General features: G+C 39.6%; 1 protein-coding gene across 1 annotated transcript; it reads right to left on the bottom strand.

Moving 5' to 3' along the window:
• Positions 1 to 2,866: 2,866 nt before the first annotated feature.
• LOC142149545 (vomeronasal type-2 receptor 26-like) lies at positions 2,867 to 13,907 on the bottom strand. The gene is made up of 4 exons (XM_075204875.1): positions 13,845 to 13,907; positions 13,459 to 13,686; positions 13,259 to 13,382; positions 2,867 to 3,774 (listed from the first exon to the last, which is right to left on the bottom strand). Exons 1-4 carry the CDS (start codon positions 13,905 to 13,907, stop codon positions 2,867 to 2,869), a joined length of 1,323 nt encoding a protein of 440 aa, XP_075060976.1.
• Between the last annotated feature and the right edge of the window lie 9,654 nt (positions 13,908 to 23,561).

Raw genomic sequence — 23,561 nt, 5'->3', positions numbered from 1 at the left:
GATGCACTTAACAGAGGAAGGAATGGGTCTATTCGTTGATAGGATATGCGGGGGAGTGTCGGCGGTTCTCGGTTAGTTGGTTGCATGCTGCGCTGTCTGAGTGGCGCAGAGTGGTAGGAAGGCATTGCGTTCAGCGGCTGATTAGTGGGCGCAACGGTAGTTGGCCGCAGGTCACTGTCCTCTTAGAGGCACCAGTAACTCCTTTTTTGGTCTTTTGGTGAGGAGGATCCCCTGTCCGTCTCGGTGAGGTAGGGCAGCGTGAGTTTAGAAGGGGGGAGGTCACTCTGATGCCAATTCAGCGCATGAGAGTTTGGGATGTGTTCCCCGTGGTTAGTGGATGTACGGCGGTTTGCACCAGTTCACACTTTATCTGGTTATATCAGCTTGGGATCTGTCCCGCAGTGCCCTTTCGCCGCCACCATAGGTTTAGTTTATTACTAATATAATAATAAAATGTCCATTTTTTTTAGCAAACTTATACATGACTCCGTTGGGTAAATGTATCAACCTGAGAGTTTTCCGGCGGGTTTGAAAAGTGGAGATGTTGCCTATAGCAACCAATCAGATTCTAGCTAACATTTTTTAGAATGTAGTAAAGAAATGATAGCTAGAATCTGATTGGCTTTTCAAACCCGCCGGAAAACTCTCCGCTTGATACATTTACCCCCTGTGTTTATTTGATATAAAGGGTTAAGCATTGTTAAGGTTGTTGTGAAGGTTATGGGGAGATACACGGTGAGCCCTTTATATAAAAAATGTGTAAGTATATGGCTGAAGTAAAGACAAATACAGCAACCAGTGCAAAACATGGAGTACGTCCATTGTCCATTTTGCAGGGTTCCTCAGTGCAAACACTTTCAGCGGATATTTGTAAGACTGCGAGATGAGATTAGAATGCTGCAGAATCTCCAGATTCCTTTATGTCATGAAAGTAAGGTGACATCTGGGCGGAATGATTCGTTTTCTTGGTCAGCAAGCTGAGTTCAAATCCATACAGCCCGGCCTGTCAAAGGGTGCAAAATCCCCCCCCCCCCCCCCCGATAAGTGTAACCACTTTGCTGTGCTGCGCCAATTGTACTTACCTATAGTACACCTGTAGCAGAATCCAATCATAGAACTGCGGCCGTGAATATTTCAAATAGCTCAGAGAGTACTCAGTCACTGTCATTTTATTCAATTAAACTTATTTTACACATAAACATCATCATCATTATCACCATTTATTTATATAGCGCCACTGATTCCGCAGCGCTGTACAGAGAACTCACTCACATCAGTCCCTGCCCCACTGGAGCTTACAGTCTAAATTCCCTAACACACACACACACACACACACACACAGACAGGAAGAGACAGAATGAGAGACAAGGGTCAATTTTTTTTTATAGCAGCCAATTAATCTACTAGTACGCATATATTATTGATAAGGTCTTGACCTATTTTCTGCATATATTGTATTACTGTAAGTCTGGTTGTAGGAATTACTTTTCAGTAGATTGCTGTTTTTCTCTCTCCCTCTGTAAATATCTTTTCTTCTACCAACCCATTACTATAGATCTTGTGTCTTGTAATCCAATGTGACAAAATTGTTTTGGGGGCATGGTCTAGAGGCATAGGCTGGTATTAACCCCATTGTCATAGTGTAGATATGAACAGGAATGCTCATACATGATTGAGAGCAGAAAGTATAACCAGCTTCATAAACTTCTGGTCTATAATTTGTGTGCATTATACATAAACACAAAATGAGAGTAGAGAGCTTTTAAGTGAAGAGGAACTCTGTGCAAGAAGAAACCTTACATGTTCAATCCTTAAAGGTTCAAATATCAATATTAAATTATTTAATAAAAAATAGATATTTCTGCAATGCTTCATACCAGGGGGTACTTGCCTTTACAAACCAGTGCCGCTTTAAATTTTAGCTGTAAACCCGCCGATTTCCAGCGAGTTGAAAAAACCGGACCATAATACATTTACCCCCAGGTGTGTTAAAATATAAATATCTTACTTGTTGTGTGCAGCATTTTTTGTGTCTAACAGACCCACATAAGACAAGGAGCTCACATCTACATGTAAGATGAGTGGCAGATGGAAACTTGTGTTTTTCCTGCTAGCTTACAGTACATCAGTGATGAGTGATCTCATAGCTGGAGAGCTCTGAAGTGGTTCCGCTATGTTGGGCTGGGGAACCAACCCTCCTATTCACTGGTAGATGTCATTATGGGATGTCATTGTGGGCAGCACGGTGGCTTAGTGGTTAGCACTTCTCCCTTACAGCAGTGGGGTCATGAGTTCAATTCCCGGCCATAGCCTTATCTGTGAGGAGTTTCTATGTTCTCCCTGTGTTTGCATGGGTTTCCTCCAGGTGCTCTGGTTTCCTCCCACACTCCAAAAACATACTGGTAGTAATTGGTTGCTAACAAATTGATCCTAGTGTATGTTAGGGAATTTAGACTGTAAGCCCCAATGGGACAGGGACTGATGTGAATGAGTTCTCTGTACAGCGCTGCAGAATTAGTGGCGCTATATATAAATAAATGGAAATAATAATAATTATAGGAGCAATGGAATACAGAAATTTTAATTTTCTGCCTAGAAAAGTGCAGCATTCCAGTATGCCCGTTGGACAATAGCCTGACTGTCATTGATTCAGTGAGACCTAGCACTCCAATACAACTGGCAAAGACATTTTCTTATTCAAATATTTTATATTTAAAACACCTTAATCCACATAAGAACCATATCTAAATGGGGTAAAGGATCTTTAGGAGCAAAATCTATTTGAATGAAATTAACCTGTAGAATCCAGTTCATGTGCAATGTTTGATTAATTAATATCATCTCAGAGTTGTTTGGTCCTCTAATTTCAGCCTGTGTTTTTCCCCATTTTAAGATGCTCTCTGGAGTTCATGTCGGGTCTGAACAATATGATGAAGCATTTAGGGAGAAACATACAGATCACTAGGGCCCAGCTGGAGGCCAATATTGCAAATATTTCCATTGCTACAGTATATTTTCCACGAGCACTGAGAGAGGCTGGAATGAAGGACACCCAGACACTGAGGAAGGCCAGCATGCTGAATGTGATGAATTTTGCCTCATTGAAGCTGTGAGGAAGACGTCGAGCTAGGAAGGCAACAATAAAACTGATGGTTCCTAGAAAACTAAGATATCCCAGCATGCACCAGAAAGCAGTTGGTGAGTTCTCATTACACTCAACTATAATAACTCCAGGCTGTGTTTGGATATTGTTTTCTGAGAATGGGGGAGCAAAAGACATCCAAAGTATACATAAGATGAATTGTATAAGTGAGCAGAAAAATACTATCATGTAAGACACTTGAGGTCTTGTCCATTTCCTCAGACTGCTACCTGGCTTGGTGGCCATAAATGCAAAAACCACCATAATAGTTTTAGCCAAAATGCAGGAAACGCACAGGGCAAAAACCATGCCAAAGGCAACCTGTCTCATAAGGCATTTCTCTGGATGTGGATAACCAATAAATACTAAGGAACATAGGAAACACAAAGAAAGAGACACCAGCAGAAGGCAACTTAGGGTATAGTTGTTAGCTCTTACGATGGGAGTGTTCTTCTTACTAAAGAAAAGACACAAAATAGACGCTGGAACGATGGCAGAGATGGCACTGGCAGCAGCCAGTGTGACTCCCAATACATCCTCATAGGAGAGGTATTCTGTTGTCTTTGGTATGCATCTGTCTTTTTGAGGATTTGGCCACATGTTCCAAGGACATTTTAGACAATCATCTGAATCTAAAAAAGAAAACAGAATTCTTTGTAAATGTCCTAGCTCTCCTTCACCCCAACTCTCGCAATACCCATTTACTGCATGTATCAACTCCTGTTGTTGCTTAATTCACTATTTGAAACACCTACATATCCTCATCTACTTCCAAATCCTCTTCTCTCTCTATCATCCAATAGCCTCAATTCTGAAAAGTTTGCTTTCTGCCCTCTAATTTCCAATCCTAAAAAATCTGGGGCTAGTGCAATTAAAATATAAGAGTGCCCTTATGAACTACTGCTCTGTACATAAGGGGTCTGAAGCCTTGAAGAGGTACAAAAATATGTTCAGGGAATTACTGCTTAAAAAAGGGTTGATATAAAATATTGGTATGTTTCCTAAATTCCTCCATAGTGCTCATTATTGCAATTAAGTACTCTCCTACACCTACATCTATATATATATATATATATATATATATATATATATATATCCTATACCTACATCTTTTCTAACTGAACTTCATTTAATTTAATTTAACTTAATTTAATTTAATTCTTATTCTTTCATTTATTTTCATGTGTTTTTAGGTTATTATATTATTGATAGATCAACATAGTAGCTTTGAGTAATCTGTTTGCTATATAAGTGCTGATTCTCCATTCAATTGTTACTTGTATATGTATAGTTACTATTTGTTGGGTCATGTATATGTACATGTGACCAACCACATGATCGGAAACTAACAACCTCTGGATTTGGATTGGCTGAGTCATAATAACATGATCAGCCGGCATAATAACAAATAGTGCCTCAATATATGGAATGTATTCACCTCTGATAAAACAGCCAATTACTGAATAGTGGGTGGAGAAATGCGTCACGGACACTGATATTCCGCCAGTAAAGTTCTCAGCCTGTGCATCCCCAGGGTTTGCTTCACACTATCAGTGAGATCAAAAGCTGGCTTATTATTGAAACATCGTTGGGCTCCTTTACATCTTTCCGGAACATCAGTGAGACACATATAAGGTTTAGTACTTTGTGGTAATTACAACCAGTATCGCAGTCCACTGTGCTGTCATCTCTTCCCTTATTATAGTGGGTTCCCTTTAGAACTCAATAACCTTCTGGGACTGTCTTTACTAATATTGGAGAGCAAATAAATCATTTACCCATTTGATCATCTAGCCGCTGTCTTCACTGTTCTATTCTGATTGTGATAAGGTGTGAACTATTTATCGAATTCATTGAGATTCCACAACTATCCGTTATATAAAAGTAGCCTATTTTAGGTGAATATGTTATCTATTTTTTACATGCATTTATGTTGTGGTTTATAGTTTATGTGATATGATCAAATACTTATTTTTTTGTCAATTAATTCTTATGCCAGTTATGTCTAGCTTTACTGTTTCAGTGTTTTCATTTATGTTAATAAATGTATAATGTATCTGTACCGCGCTCCCCTGCTCTCACATTATAGTACAAAGTTACCTTTATTCATGACCATTAAAAAGTCTCTAAATTTTCAACGTTCACATTTTGCAGAAACGTGTCTCTTTGATTCTGCCACTGTTTCTTCTGCTGTCCTCATCTATGGCTGTCTCACACCTAGACCGAGTGACTTACATGGAGTCATAGTTAACACTATTCTGACTCAACATTCCACATACCAACTCCATAGCTCCAACCATTTCTATCATTCCTCATTTGAAGCCCTGTTCAAATCCTTTACCCTGTAGCATTAATTTACTGCACTCCTGGCCATACTTCATGCTTCATTGGCAATTATTCTCCAACACTTTCTTTCTTTCTTTCTTTCTTTCTTTCTTTCTTTCTTTCTTTCTTTCTTTCTTTCTTTCTTTCTTTCTTCCTTTCTTTCTTTCTCAATTCTTAATGATTTTAACATTCATATGACAACAATCTACCCTGTTTCCTCCAAGCTCCTCTCACTCTCCTCCTTTGATATTTGTGTTCCATCGCCGACATCCACTGTAGAAACCTTTTTGACCATAAGATACCTTTCTTAAATCTCACATAATATACTCCTCTACACACTCTTGCACTCCCAAACAAAACAGCACATCTAGAAAACTGACAAATAGATACACCAGTGACACTATGTACTCCAAAATCTCCCTAGCACTGATATGACTACTTAAATATGAAATATCGCTCTTAATTCCATTTTTTGATAAACTGGATCCTAAAAAATTCCTCTAATAGAAGACACAAATAGTCAACCCATGGCAAACAACTGAGGGGTATATTTACTAGAGATGGGCGGGTCCGGTTCTCCGAGAACCGAACCCACCCGAACTTTGGGTATCCTAGTACCGAGCTGAGCAGCTCGGTACTCTCCCGCCCATTCCGAATCCAAATCGAGGCCGAACATCATTGTGACGTCGTCGGATCTCGGAACTCGGTTCTCGCGATACTTCAACTTTATAAATACACGCCTCCACAGCAATCCATCGCCATTTGACAGAGGGAGAGAGCAGGGTGTAGTCATAGGCTAATTAGAGCAGGGACAGAGAATACAATATTGTTCTTGCAATTGCTCTAACCAAAATCGCTAGTGCAGAGAGGAGGATAGAGGTTTATTATTTTTTCTTCATATTTGGCACTCCCCAGCGCTTTTGGGGTGTCCCCCATAATTGTGCATTAATATTTCTGGCTGTCAAAAGTCATATCTGTCAGCAGTATCTACTAAATAATTTGTAGCACTCCTCAGTGTTTTTGGGGTGTCCTCCCTAATTGTGCATTAATATTTCTGGCTGTCAAAAGTCATATCTGTCAGCAGTATCTACTAAATAATTTTTAGCACTCCTCAGTGTTTTTGGGGTGTCCTCCCTAATTGTGCATTAATATTTCTGGCTGTCAAAAGTCATATCTGTCAGCAGTATCTACTAAATAATTTTTAGCACTCCTCAGTGCTTTTGGGGTGTCCTCCCTAATTGTGCATTAATATTTCTGGCTGTCAAAAGTCATAACTGTCAGCAGAATCTACTAAATAATTTTTAGCACTCCTCAGTGTTTTTGGGGTGTCCTCCCTAATTGTGCATTAATATTTCTGGCTGTCAAAAGTCATATCTGTCAGCAGTATCTACTAAATAATTTTTAGCACTCCTCAGTGTTTTTGGGGTGTCCTCCCTAATTGTGCATTAATATTTCTGGCTGTCAAAAGTCATATCTGTCAGCAGTATCTACTAAATAATTTTTAGCACTCCTCAGTGTTTTTGGGGTGTCCTCCCTAATTGTGCATTAATATTTCTGGCTGTCAAAAGTCATATCTGTCAGCAGTATCTACTAAATAATTTTTAGCACTCCTCAGTGCTTTTGGGGTGTCCTCCCTAATTGTGCATTAATATTTCTGGCTGTCAAAAGTCATAACTGTCAGCAGAATCTACTAAATAATTTTTAGCACTCCTCAGTGTTTTTGGGGTGTCCTCCCTAATTGTGCATTAATATTTCTGGCTGTCAAAAGTCATATCTGTCAGCAGTATCTACTAAATAATTTTTAGCACTCCTCAGTGTTTTTGGGGTGTCCTCCCTAATTGTGCATTAATATTTCTGGCTGTCAAAAGTCATATCTGTCAGCAGTATCTACTAAATAATTTTTAGCACTCCTCAGTGTTTTTGGGGTGTCCTCCCTAATTGTGCATTAATATTTCTGGCTGTCAAAAGTCATATCTGTCAGCAGTATCTACTAAATAATTTTTAGCACTCCTCAGTGCTTTTGGGGTGTCCTCCCTAATTGTGCATTAATATTTCTGGCTGTCAAAAGTCATAACAGTCAGCAGAATCTACTAAATAATTTTTAGCACTCCTCAGTGTTTTTGGGGTGTCCTCCCTAATTGTGCATTAATATTTCTGGCTGTCAAAAGTCATATCTGTCAGCAGTATCTACTAAATAATTTTTAGCACTCCCCAGTGGTTTGCGCTCAGAATGGATTCAAAGCAGTCCACATATGATCTAAATGAGCAACCAGGTTCTGTCACCAGTCCTGATGTTAGTGTTCCCAGTACGTCATCTGGCCAAGGCGATGTCAAACAACAGAGTGTTTTCAAATTAGTGCAAAAAACAAAAACCAAAAAAAAATTTACTGTATTGAAGCGAAAAAGAAGTGTAACTGAGCAAAAGTTAAGTGACGATAAAAAAAAAATTGCAAGCATGCCATTCTACACACGCAGTGGCAAAGAGAGAATGAGGCCTTCACCTTTGGCTAATAGTGGCAGATCCCAAAAAGTTACCCAGCCTACAATTGGTGCACAACTACTGTTACGCGTCAAAGCCGAGCTGCAAGATAACAGTGAGGCATTACAGGAGAATATTTGCTCTGATTCACAAATGACAACAATCCCTGTGGAGAGTCCATCCAACAGTGGGATGTCTAATCGTGAGCATTCTGCTGATGTGTGCCTTAATAGCCCGAGTGTAGCTGGTGATACCCAAATTGAGGATGCCACTTTGGAATTAGAAGAGGATGAGGGGGAGATTTGTGTAGGCGACGAGGGCGCTAATGAGGATGTTGATGAGGATGAGGTTGTTTGTGTAAGTCCTGCACCAGTGGCAGCAGTTCTGGCACGTGACAAGAAAAAGGCCATTGTCATGCCTGGGCATAAAACAAAAAAATCCACTTCTTATGTGTGGAATTATTTCTACCCAAATCCAGACAACAATTGTATAGCCATTTGTAGTGTATGTGAAGCCACAGTCAGTTGAGGGAGGGACCTTAACCATCTTGGAACCTCGTCTATGTTACGCCATTTAACGAGAGTTCATGGCAAAGTGTTGGGAAAAGCTGAAAGTTCTTCCCAAAAGAATACAAGCACTCCCTCATCAGCTAAGACCCTCCGCTCACCGACATACCGACGGCTACAAAATACACCCACCACACCATCCTCATCAATATCCTCAGTAGCGCTCGGAGTTAGCCCGGCATCCCACTTAAGGCTGGATGACTCCGGCACTATTATTGATTCCTCTGAAGAAAGCGTTAGTCCTGCTGCTGCTGTTGCTGCTGCTGGGGGTGAATCGTCATCCCAGAGGCAGGTGAATAAAATGAGCAGTCCTACATTTCAGCAATTAACTGTGAAACAATCATTTGCGAGGGGAAGCAAATATGACAGCAGTCACCCAGTCGCCAAGCGAATCACAGACGCCATGGCTGCAATGTTAGTGTTAGATCTGCGTCCAATCTCCACAATAAACGCAGCTGGTTTTTCACAGTTAATTGAGGTTTTGTGTCCGCGTTACAGAATTCCATCGCGACACCATTTCTCCCGTAAAGCTATTCCACAACTATACCAAAAAGTGTGTAAAAATGTAGAGATTGCGCTGAAAAATGCCATTCTGCCCACTGTTCACTTAACCACAGATATGTGGACAAGTGGAAGTGGCCAAACCAAAGACTATATGACTGTGACAGCCCACTGGGTTGGTCATTCACCTTCACCAGCACTAACAGCAGCAGCATGTACACCACTACGTAACATTTGTCACAGGCAGGCCACTCTTTGTATCACCGGCTTCACTAACAGGCATACGGCTGACAATTTGTTACGCAAACTGAGAGATGTGATTGATGCATGGCTTATACCACTCGGACTCTCCCCAGGGTATGTCATTTCAGATAACGCCAACAATATGGTGCGAGCATTACAGCTGGGTGATTTCCAACATATTCCCTGTTTTGCTCACACCATCAACTTGGTGGTGCAGAGCTTCCTACGAAATAACCGTGAGGTGCAGGAGATGCTTTCGGTGGCCCGTAAAATTTCAGGCCATTTCAGGCATTCAGCCACAGCATGTAGGAGATTACAGCAGCTCCAAGAGCAGTTTAACTTGCCCTGCCACCAACTTAAGCAAGAGGTGGTAACTCGGTGGAATTCCACCCTGTACATGCTTCAGAGGATGGAGGAACAGCGCAAAGCCATCCAAGCATATTGCACAAGTCATGACATTGGGAAAGGAGGGGGGATGTATTTCACTTTTGCACAGTGGGGAATCCTTTCAGTGCTGTGCAAGGTGCTGAAACCATTTGAAGTTGTGACATGTGAGGTCAGTGCTGACTCTGCTAGTTTGAGCCAAGTCATTCCTTTAATTAGACTATTGGAAAAGCAGCTTGAGAAAATGAAGGAGGAGCTGAAAGCAAGCAATTCAGCAAAGTATGTTGGCCTTGTCGATCAAGTATTTAATTCGCTTCACAATGATCCTCGAGTTATTAAGATCTTGAACTCGGATCAGTACGTTTTGGCCACTGTGCTTGATCCAAGGTTTAGAACCTACATTGAGTCTTTACTTGTAAATGAGCGAGATGTGAACTTTTGCAAGGAGCTATTGCTCAGCAAGTTGGCCGCTGAACTGGGCCTCGGCTTGACGACGTGTCCTCCTTCACTTTCTCAAGCTGTTGCTCGTAAAAAATTAAATTTCCAAAAAAGAAGCAGGGAAGACACAGGGGGCAGACCAGAACAATTTAACATCTGGGCTGGTTTGAAGGATTTTTCAAAAAAATGTGTCACTTTGCCCATAACTCCATCCAATATGAGTATAAACATGCAAAGGATGGTGGAGGATTACTTTCAAGAGGTAGTTGATATGGAAATGTCAGACAGTCCCTTTCCTTACTGGGAAGAAAAGCAGGCCATTTGGAAACCCATGTACAAACTTGCTTTGCAATACCTAAGCTGCCCACCCTCCAGTGTGTACTCTGAACGAGTGTTCAGCACAGCAGGGAACTTAGTCAGTGATCGCCGTAGAAGGTTACTTCCCAAAAATGTGGAGAAAATGATGTTTATAAAAATGAACTACATCTTCCACGAGGAAGGCCTTCACCATCCAAGACATCCAAGCACTGACTGTTCTCTAATGGCGGATTCAAGCGGCGATGAATTGATAGTCTGTGATGATGACGTACACACTGATGAGGGTGAGGATGAAGCTGAAGATGATGACGATAACATCTTTTTAAAACTTTCTATGTAAGTGTAGGGAGCAATCTACCCCCAAAGAGGAAAGAAACTTGTGGCATTTCCATATCACATACCATCTTGAAAGGCTGCTGTTAGGGCAATTTATCCTTAAGGGTAGGGTGTCATAGACAGAGTGACCCTAAACTGGCTTTGTCCATTTTTCATAATATTGTACAGTCTATAATGGCTGAATTTTTTGGTATTTTATACAAGTGGAGGGGGGCCTAGAGAGACAGAAACCAAACTGGCTTTCTCCATGTCAATTAATATTGTACAGTCTATAATGGCTGAATTTTTTGGTATTTTATACAAGTGGAGGGGGGCCTTGAGAGACAGAAACCAAACTGGCTTTCTCCATGTCAATTAATATTGTACAGTCTATAATGGCTGAATTTTTTGGTATTTTATACAAGTGGAGGGGGGCCTTGAGAGACAGAAACCAAACTGGCTTTTTCCATTTCTTTACATATTTAACTATAAGTGTAGGGTGTAATATACATTCAAAGACGATGGCTGCATTGCCAATATGCATAGATGGAGAGGAAGACAATCTGTTTTGTGTGTAGAATAGGCCTACCAACGAAGAATTAAACTGTTTTTTTGGATGATTTATTACCTCAATAATTAGATTACTTGTCTCTAAAACAGTTGGAGCACTAAATTGGGTTAATTTAGGCCCAAAAACATGGATTTTCCCAAAATATAGCAAAACAAAACCAAACAAAACCAAAACCAAAACCAAAACACGCAATGGAGGTTTTGCAAAACCAAAACCAAAACCAAAACACGACGGTAATCCAGATCCAAAACCGAATCCAAAACCAGAACACGGGGGTCAGTGACCATCTCTAATATTTACTAAAGTATGGGTTTGAAAAAGTGGAGATGTTGCCTAGAGCAACCAATCAAATTCTAGCTATCATTTTGTAGAATGTACTAAATAAATGATAGCTAGAATCTGGTTGCTATAGGCAACATCTTCACTTTTTCAAGACTGCAGCTTACCCCCTGCACTTGAAAATGGTAATGCTTTTTTTTTTATTGTGTGCTAGTTTGCACTGCCTTGAAATAAATGCATAAAATGGGTAGGAATAGTATGAGCAGCAGTTTTTAAAAATAAACAGTCTACTGCATCAAATGTGGGTTCCCTGAGCCTAATAAACCTAGAGAGTGTGGGAGAAAGCCTTTATAAACCACTATGCCAAGACTTATTAACGATTTCTGTAGTAAGAGTGTTACTGCCTCTTGATTACAAGACAATAACTACTATGGTGCACACCATTTGCCAGAGGGGACTATTCTTTCTCAAGTGAGGGGCCCTCATAGTTTCTAGTATTCTGCATATCTGGACATTGCAAAGTCCCTCCCCTTTCTTAGGTTCCTTAATGTATTCTGTAGTGTAGGGCGTTATCGCCCTGTGATCACATGTGATTACCAAACAATAACTACTTAAAGCCACATCATTTGAAAAAGAAGACTCTCCTCTTTCAAATAAATGTTCCCTTTGTTTATTAAAGACAGAAAGATGAAGATTGAGCACTTTAAAGTTCAGCTACACGTCTCCCATTGGCCAGGGTCCTAACTCCTCGGACAATTGTCTAGTTTCTTAAACTTCCTGAAGTAATTGAAAACCCAAAATGTCATGAAAGCTTAGAGAAAATCCTCCCAGCTTCATTAACACACATTTGAAACCATAACTCTTTCAATCAGCTGGCCTGTTCTACCGCCGCTTGTATCATGCTTCTACTGTAGTGTGCATTAAGTATGGTAACCCTCAAGAGTAGAACCCTCTATACGCAGGTGTGGCACATTGTAGCAATGACGAAAATACAGACACTGACTATATCTACTTAAAAATTGTGAACACTATAAGAGCGATATTAAAAAAGTATGGACTTAAAAAACAAATAAACCCTAACCCTAATTCTAACCCTAACCCTAATTCTAACCCTAATCCTAACCCTAACCCTAATCGTATCCCTAACATTAACTGTAGCACTAACCCTAAACCTTAGTTTGGATTATTGAGGCTGCTGGTCCTGGGATTGCCGCTTTAAAGCAGGAAATATTAGTGTTGCTTTGTTAGTGACGTGAATTCCAGGTACCTGCATTTTCATTGGTTGCAATTGACAGGAGCCAAGTCAAAGCCGGTTTGGAAGATTTATGTGTCTATTTGTTGGTAAGTCTATATTTTTTTAATGTTGCTCTCATAGTGTTCGCAACTTTAATGTAGATATAGTCATTGTCAGTGATATTGGTTTCGGAATGTTGACTACCACCGCTGCACTCTTTGGGCGTATTTATAGTTAGAAGGCAAATCCATGGTTTGAAACGGGGGAGCAGGGGATGGGGCGTGCCATAGCTAAAATCTAAATGGTGGTGTTGAATTAAAACTGCCCAGTATTTGTGCGATACATGTAAAAGCAGCAGTATTTTACCATTTTACCCACATGCAAAAATAAATTAACTTATACTTGTGTGTATAAATGATAAAAATGTATAAAGACGAGGATTGATGCATTTGTGTCTACTTACTTGTTTGATTAGAGATTTCACCTGGAGAGCATGGAACACACTGGAAACAACAGGCAGGTTCTCCCCGTCTAACAACTCTTCTGAAACCCGAAAGACAGCTCTGACTGCAAATGGATATAGGAACCTTAATGAAGAGGAATAACATAAATAAGAAGTTGACATGACAGGTAGCATAGAATCTTAGTCATGTTATACTGTACCTGGCTATTTCCTGAAGGCCATATTATGGCACTGCTATTGATCATAAAGATGCTCCTATTGGTGACTGCTGTATCATAGCTTCCCACCTTGACATGTGTCATGTTCCCGTCAGCTGTGAGCTGCCAGTTAACAATGTCATACAGTGCTGGAACATCTCCATTCTTATCAAAGAAGACCTCTCTTCCATTGCTCAGTTTCACATGGACATTCTGTATGTAATGTGTTAGCTGTGGAGGGAAAACCAGGAATGCACAATTATAGTGGTTGGAAACTCCTTTGGGTAAATTGCAATATTTATTTGAATTGGTAGGAGGCCAAATATCAGGGGGAAAGCCTTAAGATGGCATCTCATAATTATTTATGTGTTGATCATGATCATTTGTACCTCTCTACTGTCGAGCTTGTCTGACAATGTGATAAATATCGCTAGCTGACCAAGAATATCCATCCCAAATGGTCACAAAGCTTACCATTAATGACTCAACTGTAGTAAGGTGTACAGTTTATAGGAAGCAAGAGTATATTGATACTTCACTGAACCATTTATACAAATCTAGCAATAGAATATTAAGTCATTCCCAGAGCTGCAAAAATATAGGTACTGAGCACAAATACTGTTCCAAAGTAGGATTTGTAATCGTGCATCAAGAAGGTCAATTCCGACTTAACAGATGACTGTACAGCCTACAGTGGTCCCACCAAACTCCTTCTAGTGCCATGTTACACCACCCAGATGCACTCTATATGGGAATGTGTATATATAATTGCAGAAATATTATTATAATACAGATATTAAAGTATAAAATATTGACAAGGAATATTTGCTATATTGATTTTAATATTTTTATCTGAATCCTGGCACTTATATATAGCTGGTTGCTGAGCTGATCAATATCAGGACTGCTGAGCTCTTGCCACAGTAGCGAAAATCCAACACAATGGCTCTTAATGGTATTTAGTGCTGGAGAGAAAGCTAAGTAGTGTGGAAGAGAATAGTCAGGAGTTTTAGCTACTGCTAAATATAGCAAATGATGGGGATCTCTGAGTTGGGACCCCCACCAAAATACTAATATTGGTAAGGAACGTTATTCAGTAAAGATGCTTCTTTAGGTGTAAACCACCTTTAAACAATTCTCAGATGAATTTATGTCTAACCTCAGAATAAGTAATTAATAAAAATGAATCAAAGATCACTAGATGGAACAATGTTTTTGTGCTTTCATTTTGACCACATCCTTGTTTCAAAATTGTTTTAAATCTATCTATTTGTCTTCAACCTTCGTGTATGTTACTTTCAGCTTACTCACATCATTCATTCATTGTATAATTATTTGTTTATTAAAAATTCCTACCTGCCATGGTTTGAAATCATGAACTTCTGCACAATTTCCATTCTGAAAAGGTCCCCTCCCTTCCTGACACATATGAAGATCATGTAAAGATTTAGCTATGACCTGAACTGCAGTGTAAATATTGTAAGAACTTCTTAAATTGGAGACATCGGTATATACACTATTCACGCTCTTCAGGTCCTCCTTTCCTGTACACAAGCGTGTATCATTGTCATAGGATACCAAGTCCAACTGGTCAATAAATTTGCATCCAAATGTTTTTTCCCAAAATATTTTAGTAACACTATGTGCTACATTATTGAAAACATTGACTCTAACGAGGTGATCTTTAAATCCAGGTATTGTTGAACTGTGGAAAGCAAAGCCAATTGAACCCAAGAGTAGATTGTGATATTTGGCAGCTAGCAATACTGTGGAGGTGGACCAAGCTTCACTGGCCACAAAAATCTTTCCAATAATTTTCTGTTTTAGCATCTCATTGAGAAGTTGTACAAGATATATACTTGTGGAAAACAGAACTACAGCCTTAGCAGTTGTTTCTTTAATAACTCTAGTGATATGTGGGGTGTTTCTATCACCACGATCAAGCAACAGGAATTCTGTGAAGGCAACACAAGCTCCAGCCTTGAGGATCTCCTTCTTGATGACCTGAATTCCCTGTTGGCCGTATTCATTTCCTACACCCACTAGGCCCACCCAAGTCCAACCGAAATGCAACACCAGCTGAGCAAGGCCCATTGTCTGAAAAGCATCACTGGGTACAGTCCTAAAGAAGGATGGGAACTGTATCCGGTCACTCAGTAGGGCACTGGTGGAGAAATGACTGATCTGTAAATAAAGCATAATGCATAGAAATTGGTAAAATAATCTTAGACAGTGTGTAGGATCTTGTAAAACAATAACAAAAAGTCCATAGCCTTTTATGTAATATATCATGAATAACTGACTGCCTATGGATGAAATATATTTCGATCTGGGTGTTCATAAATAGATTATTTTTTCAGATTGGTAGATTGCTAGATTGGCCTTATGAGTAGATTAGTATATAATGAACAGCATCACATCAGTCACTTTGTGGGGAAGTATGTACCCTAAGGCTGACCATCAGGCTAATCTGTGCCATTCGTGCTAAATTTCACACACTTTTATGAAATTAAACTAATAGTGCCCTAGATGTCAACTTTTTTTTACATATCAGCACCACGGAGAGTTCATAAAGGAATATAGACTTTCATTACCTGGGGATATCTATATCTTCCAAGAACATGGGCCATCATGATAGAGTAAGGGGACAACGAGTGGCCAAGAATTGCAGCAAGAAGTGGTGTTTTTTGACAACTGTAGTTGGGTATTGCTTGATTCTGGCCTGTGACCATCCATAATGTGCCCTCCAACTCTTTCCTCAGGACAGCGCAGGAGTCAAATGCTTGGTAGCCAAGGGTGATATTAGGTAGAATATCTGGATTTGTATTAATCTCCTCTAAAGCAAACCTCATGGCCTGATACTGCAGGAAACTTTCTGCTGGAAAGAAAAACCTGCAGGATGAGAAACATATGAAATAGAAACAGTGCAATAAAATCAAGTATGTTCGTGTAGAAAGGGTAAAGTAATCTTACGTGAGGCAAGTGTCCTGTGGAGGGGCGTCTGTGAAGGTTTTTTTTGGGCTCACGCTATCTGTATGGAAGGGGATAATTGCTCCTATTAAGATGTCTCCTTTCTCTATTATCCCAGAGAGGTTAGAAGAACTCAGTTGACAGCTCAGATCAAGGCAATATGTGACTGATGTGTGGTAGGAAAGAATGAGGTACCACAGAGACCTGTATAAGTGGGCCCACAACCTGTGGTCACAAAGAAAACAATGTGTCACTGTGTGCTACCAGTATATCAGTCGTTCATCATCATCATCATTTACTTATATTAAGGGTGTGCACCGGCCACTTTTAGTGTTTTGGGTTTTGGGTTCTGAATTGCTTGAGGTTTTGGGTTCTGATTTGTTTTGCCAAAACATCCGACGAAAGGTTTTGGTTCTGATTTATTTTTAAAAAAGCATAAAAAGTGCTAAAAACCAGTTTTGTGGGGTTTTTTTCACTCCTACGCTATTATTAACCTCAATAACAATTAATAACAATCATTTCCACTAATTTCCAGTCTATTCTGAACACCTCACAATATTGTTTTTAGGCCAAAAGGTTGCACCGAGGTAGCTTGAGCACATAATGCCAAAAAAAGAGGTACAAGATGGAATTGTTCTGGGCCCTCCCTCCCACCCCTCGCGAGATTCGACGCGAGACTTGGACGACAGAGCCTCGTTTTCAATTTTTTGCCCGACGGAAATATCCGAACAGTGCTCGGATCCCGTTCGGATCCACACTGTTCGGGTGGGCTCGGATTAGCGGAATCCGAGCCCGCTCATCTCTAATTTATATAGCGCCACTGATTTCACAGCGCTGTACAGAGAACTCATTCACATCAGTCCCTGCCCCATTGGAGCTTACAGTGTAAATTCCCTAACATACACACACACACACACACACAAAGAAACTAGGGTAATTTTGATAGAAGTCAATTAACCTACTAGTATGTTTTTGAAGTGTGGGAGGAAACCGGAGCACCCGAGGAAACCCATGTAAACATGGGGAGAACATACAAACTCCACACAGATAAGGCCATGGATGGGAATTGAACTCATGACCGCAGTGCTGTGTGGCAGAAGTGCTAACCACTTACCCACCATGCTACCCCAGTTGTTACCTGTTTTCTATTGTCTTATTATCTGCAGACCTGCTATGTTTCACCTTGCCATGAAAATGTGGTACCCCTGATGGTTCTTTGCCAATGATTGTTATATGTATCAAAAATGATGTAATATTGAGTTTCTAATTGCCCTTGACAAGAATTCTACCATCAGAGTTCATCAAATCTGTAAATTTGTTACACATCCATAAAACTAAATAGGGTCATTTAAAAATCACAAAAATGGAGGCCAGTGCCCGTTTTGTGTATGAAAATGCTGCAATTTGTCTACTTTGTGCATTGCAAACTTTCAACTGCTCCCAAAAAAGGAGAATGCACCTACTTTGTTGGTCCATCTAAGTGGTGCAGGTTGGAAGATAAATAAAACGTCCATACAATTACTGCTTCTCGCATTCATTTTACCTTTAATCTTTTTCTCTTTAACTACTGTAAAGCCTAGCTTAATTTATATCTTATTTTTTTTGTGTAATTTGTTTTTTTATTGAATTTACATCTTAAATCGCAGTGCATCAAATTTTACACATATGTTATATGGTGCAATATGTATATTTTCGCCTGATTTAGATTGATCACATGAATGTGTAACTAGGAGTTGCATCCTTTTGGGGTTGCATCCCTTGGCCGCAGATACAACATTTTAGTGAGGACTTACTATCCCACTGCAAAAATAAGGAGAGGACTGAAAAAAAGAAATAAAATGTCATTGAAAAGTTGCAATGGGGTCTGTGCATTGTGGCTGTCAGTAGAGCAGGCAATGTGATTGTACACTGAGTGTGTAATTCTCAGTATCTGTTTCTGCTGCATAGTATCACTCCCACGGTAATTTTTATTGACCCGCAGCCTTGGGTGGAACATTATGGTGACAGAGGGACATAGCATAGAGAAAAATCACCATAACACTAAAAAGGTGTGACGGCCTAAGCTGCTGCAAATGCGGCATAATTACAAGACCATTGGCAAGATTTACTAAACTGCAGGTTTGAAAAAGTGGAGATATTACCTTTGCCAATCAGATTCTAGCTATAATTTATTTAGTGCAGTCTACAAAATGACAGCCAGAAACTGATTGGTTGCTATAGGCAACATCTCCACTTTTTCAAACCCGCAGTTTAGTAAATATACCCCCCATGTGCCAGGGGCTCCTAATTACATGTATGTGCAGGGTTCAGTACTTTGCAGTTAGAACCTTTGGCTACTTACATACATAAGTATAGCTAGAAAGTAACAATAAGCTTCCACACACATGTAATGACGTTTATTTCCATGGCCTGCATCAATACCTGAGCTATTGTTATTCAATGTCTGCTAACAGGCAATGCCCACATGTATATACAATCTGCCTAGTGAGTTCTAGAAATGAGATGCCACAAAGAATCATATGCAATCCTGATGCCAAATGTATAGACACTACTCAAACTGCTATAATTCAGTAAAAAAACAAATATACAGATAATTGTTAGCAATGTTTCAGTACCTAATAACTTTTTCACAGTATGTAATGTGATATGTAATTTGTCTGTAAGACAGGTAATTACATACATTCATACTGTGTACATACTGGTTGTGTCTGCTGTACCTGTACTAGTATCTCACACATACACACACACACACACACACACACACACACACACATACACACAAGCCCTAGTGTCAGTCCCCTATACCTGTGCTCCGTCATACAGCACAAGACACTATAACTATTCCAAACTCACCTCATCCTTCCCAATCTCTCTGCTGTTCTTTCCCTGTCACCGAAATGTTGTACTTTATAGATGCTGATTCATTTCCCTGCAGGGTGAATGTACATTATCTATATAGTGGTTTAGGTCAAAGCATAATTGGAAAGAGAGCACCATGGGGAGAGAAATATTCTCAGGCGATGCATAAGAATTCCCTTGTATTATGCCGGAAGGAATCATAACCATAGGCAGCTTCGCTGAAGGCCCCGGAGACTGTGTAAGAGCTAAACTGAGGTCCCACTGGTTATACAGAGCCCTCCAGCATGGCCAGTTTAGTAATGTAGCTGGTTCCTTTTCCCTCCACTATAGATATGCTGCAATGTGATGTTTTATTACATAGTGTGACATTGTAATATCAGCTTAGTGGTTCCGTTTATAAATGTAAACATATTTCATAGTTATTTTAGTGTGTTTAAAGATCAAATATATAAATTAATGTATTCATTCTGTTAGACTCCTGAGCACTGGGAACAGGAGAAATCAGTGCCATGCAGTGCCACAGCTCCATGTAGAATCTGCCTGGACTATACAGGAGCAAGAGTGTGAGAAGGGGACCGGCAGTATCATACATATAGCAGCAGCATGAGAGGCACTTCTTGTTCTGTTTGAAGTATTAATATGTATATTGAGGGTGCGTTGATCCATGGGTGCTCTATGAAGCAAAGCAATGGAACTACTGACCCAAAATCTGGACGGGCGCCACACCTCTATGTCCTGGATGTCCAGCTGTGTTCCTGTGATCTAAGGAAAAAAGCTAACACTGAAGTCCATCCTGTAGCTGTTCTGTGTTGAGCCCAGTGTCCTGAGTCAGCACTCAGAAGCAAGCAGTTCCAGGCAGTGGATGTACATTGCATTGCCGACCCCATAATAGTAGTTGGGTTGACAGACTAGTGATGCCGCTCCAGCCTTCCAAGGCTATGAAAAAGTACAGCGAGGGGGATTCTACTAAGACTGCCTGGTCCAACCCATAGATTGTCAGCGTGTGGACAGGGTCTTCTGACCTTTCTGTCTGTCTGTATTACCCAGTGTTTTTTTTAATACTGTGTTTGTTCCCAAGTGAAAAGTGCTACGGAGTTTGCTGGCTCCGTATAAATAGATGTTGAAGATGCTGATAATGTGCCCACTGTCCATGCACTAGTCAGAAGAGGACCTCCACTCTGCTACTTTAAAAACAGAGCAGGGGCCTTACGTAGAGTGGACTGAGAGGTCAACCTGGCATAGATGGGCCACCCTCACTTCTGAGCCCCGTAGTGGCACACCCCCAGCACCCAAAGAGTTAATGGAGACAGACTTGCTGTGAGGAGCTAGTTGAGGGATAAAAATAACAGGAGAAGCAATGAAAGAGGTTTGAGTGAGAAAAGAGGGAGCTCTAGGTAGACAAGAGAAATTTAGACTTGCCAGTGATGGGCATCAAATCATGTGTTCAGGTGGAGCTGAGATATGAATGCTCTTTATCTATGTAAGGCCACACACTATGAGACAGCAGATACATGCTCATAAATTTATTTTACATTGACAAATGAGAAATAAGGTAACCATGTAACTTAATCCATATATACTGCAATATTTCATTTGGAGCGGAGAGAGATGATAATTTACTTAAATTCTGATTTATAAAATGTTGGAGATCCATTAGTGAATAAAGTCAAGCAATACAGTAGTAAGAACCTGCACTTCAAATACTAAAACCATTTACACAAAAATCTCCAGTGTCTTATTGTCAAAGCCCACAATTCATCACAAACTATATTATTTGTTTTCATTTATTATTTATATTCAGACATTTTATTAATTAATTTGTAAATATTGCTTTCTATAACAACATATTTTTTAAGTTTCATTCTTGAGGTTATATGCTCTGATTACCACAGTCATTGTCTAAATAATATACCATTATACATATTTGTAATCTTCAGTGTTTTAAGTACACACCAGAAAGGATCACATGAATAATGCACTACACCTACTCGATAATTCGCTAGAAAAGTCTTTGCTCAATACAACTCCACCCTTTGATTTTGCCAACTTCTGTTGTCTATCGATGTATTTATCCAGAGACTGGACAAGGGTGGGGCAAGCGCTGCCTTTTACTTGAGGCAGAGTGATGGGGTACAATTTAATTAATTACAACAAAGTGTAACAGTTGTGCACCAGTGCTCTCTGTTTGGTTGGCATAGTTTATTGACATCATGTGCTGTTTTGGGGGAATGCAGAGGGGGAACTTACTGCTACATTCCTGCTAATAGATATGGAAGAGGGTGAAAAAAAATGGTTGGAGGGGAACAGAAAGACAGCAAAAAAGGAGAAGATTAGATGGGAGGAGAAAAAAGTATTCATTAAAAAAAAGTGAGTGGGAGTTGGTGTTGAAAATAAACCTGTGATAAGAGAGTGCAGGGGGAAGAGACAAAAAGGGTTCTGGTTTGAGGGAGTGAAGAAATCTACAGATGGAAAAAAGATTTGGAGAGAAGGGGAGTTTGGGGGGCAAGAGAAAGCTCTGATGAGAAGAAGAGTTAATGGAGAAATAGCTTTGAGGAAACAAGAGCTGGTGAAGAAAAAAGAGAGCTTTGCGGAAACAAGAGAAATGTGAGCTTCCCAGTGATGGGTGTCAGGTCTTGGGCCTGATTCATTAAGGATCTTAACTAAAGAAACTTTCAGTCTCCTGGACAAAACCATGTTACAATGCAAGGGGTGCAAATTAGTGTTCTGTTTTGCACATAAGTTAAATAATGACTGTTTTTTCATGTAACACACAAATATCAACTTTAAATTTCAGTGTACAAATAATCTATCAAGTATTTGTGTGCTACATGAAAAAACAGTCAGTATTTAACTTACGTGCAAAACAGAATGCTAATTTGCACCCCTTGCATTGTAACATGGTTTTGTCCAGGAGACTTAAGTAAGAAGTTTCTTAAGTTAAGATCCTTATTGAATCAGGCCCCTTGTGTGCAGGTGAAACTGAGAGAGAATAACACTCTTTATCTGTAATATGTAAGGCCACACACTATGAGACAGCAGACACATCCTTAAATGCTCATCTGAGCTAATTTAGTTTGTTTTGATTAAAGGGAAATAAGCTGCATTGGGGAAATGAAACAAGATATATTGCAAAATGTAATTTGAAGCGGAGAGAGAAGATAAGTTACTGCAAATTTATTTAAAATGTGATTTATAAAATGTTTGAATAACATTAGTAAATAAAAACATGCAGTACAGTAGTAAGAACACGTGCTTCAAATTCTAACATCAGTTATTCAAAGATCTCCTGTGGGTTAATAGAATAATTGATCGCTGATGCATAGTAATCAGAAAGGTTCCCGGATCTTGTTTAAGAAAGTGCTAGTACAGTGTGTTTATAAAAAATATAATAGGTTAAGTAAAAGATACAGACCATAATTAATGATGGAGAGGCAGACTCCTTAGAAGCCGTTTCATAAGACATTGCAAAAATTCTCAGAATATGTCGGAAGTTCGACAACTCTACTTACCATTTGGTGTCAGAATTTGAAATAAAAATTACATAAGTTGAAGGGGCAAGAAAGCTTTGTGTTCAAATATAACTATTACTAACTTATTTAACATTTTGAGGATGAGTCATTAAGGCATATTGAGCGCAACCTGCGTTTGGAGTGAAATGTACGTAAATCACCTCTGCGTACTCCCAAAATCAACAAAGCATGGATTGTTACATACGGTGCTTGATGACGTCAGTAGTAACACCATTTTCATTATGTTCACAATAGTGTACCACTCCGCCTGTCTCTGTAATTCATGCATCCGCAAGGTACTTGTCGGACCTACGTATGGTAGTGTACACTATGCATTTATATAGGAAACCTGTTAGGAATAGCAACATTCCAGTGGAGTTTTTAGGAGCTAGTATACCATTGTATACCTTGTTTGTTATTTAGCAAAGAATACCGGTATGTTAGATTAAATATCCGTGATGATGAAGGTGTATTTAAATCTGTTTATCCTTGTGTATTTTTATGTTTCTTTGTTGATCTTTAGGCACCATTGCCCTGGGACAAAATTTATTTTTACATTAATAAAACTACTATTACCCCACACCCATCACCTAGAGTCCTAGTGTTATCGGCACGGAGCTCTGTACTATACAATTTTTAACCTGCAAAACATTAATACATATTTTTTTTTACAATAATCAAACAATAATTAAAAGCACACACAAATTTTTGGAACTGATCACCAAACTACTTTATTTAAATGAATAAACTTTATAATTTTTGCAAAAG

Source organism: Mixophyes fleayi, chromosome 4 (assembly GCF_038048845.1).
Source record: "Mixophyes fleayi isolate aMixFle1 chromosome 4, aMixFle1.hap1, whole genome shotgun sequence".
Taxonomy (NCBI): domain Eukaryota; kingdom Metazoa; phylum Chordata; class Amphibia; order Anura; family Limnodynastidae; genus Mixophyes; species Mixophyes fleayi.
Note: the sequence above shows the minus strand (reverse complement) of the source record. Positions and strands in the feature narration are given on the sequence as shown.

Excerpts from the sequence above, each read along its gene's own strand:
- LOC142149545 (XM_075204875.1), bottom strand. The coding sequence starts at position 13,907 with ATGGATATTCTTGGTCAGCTAGCGATATTTATCACATTGTCAGACAAG. Across the intron at positions 13,687-13,844 it reads ACAAGCTCGACAGTAGAGAG|CTAACACATTACATACAGAA; the intron begins GTACAAATGATC and ends TTCCCTCCACAG. Across the intron at positions 3,775-13,258 it reads TGAAATCTCTAATCAAACAA|ATTCAGATGATTGTCTAAAA; the intron begins GTAAGTAGACAC and ends TTTCTTTTTTAG.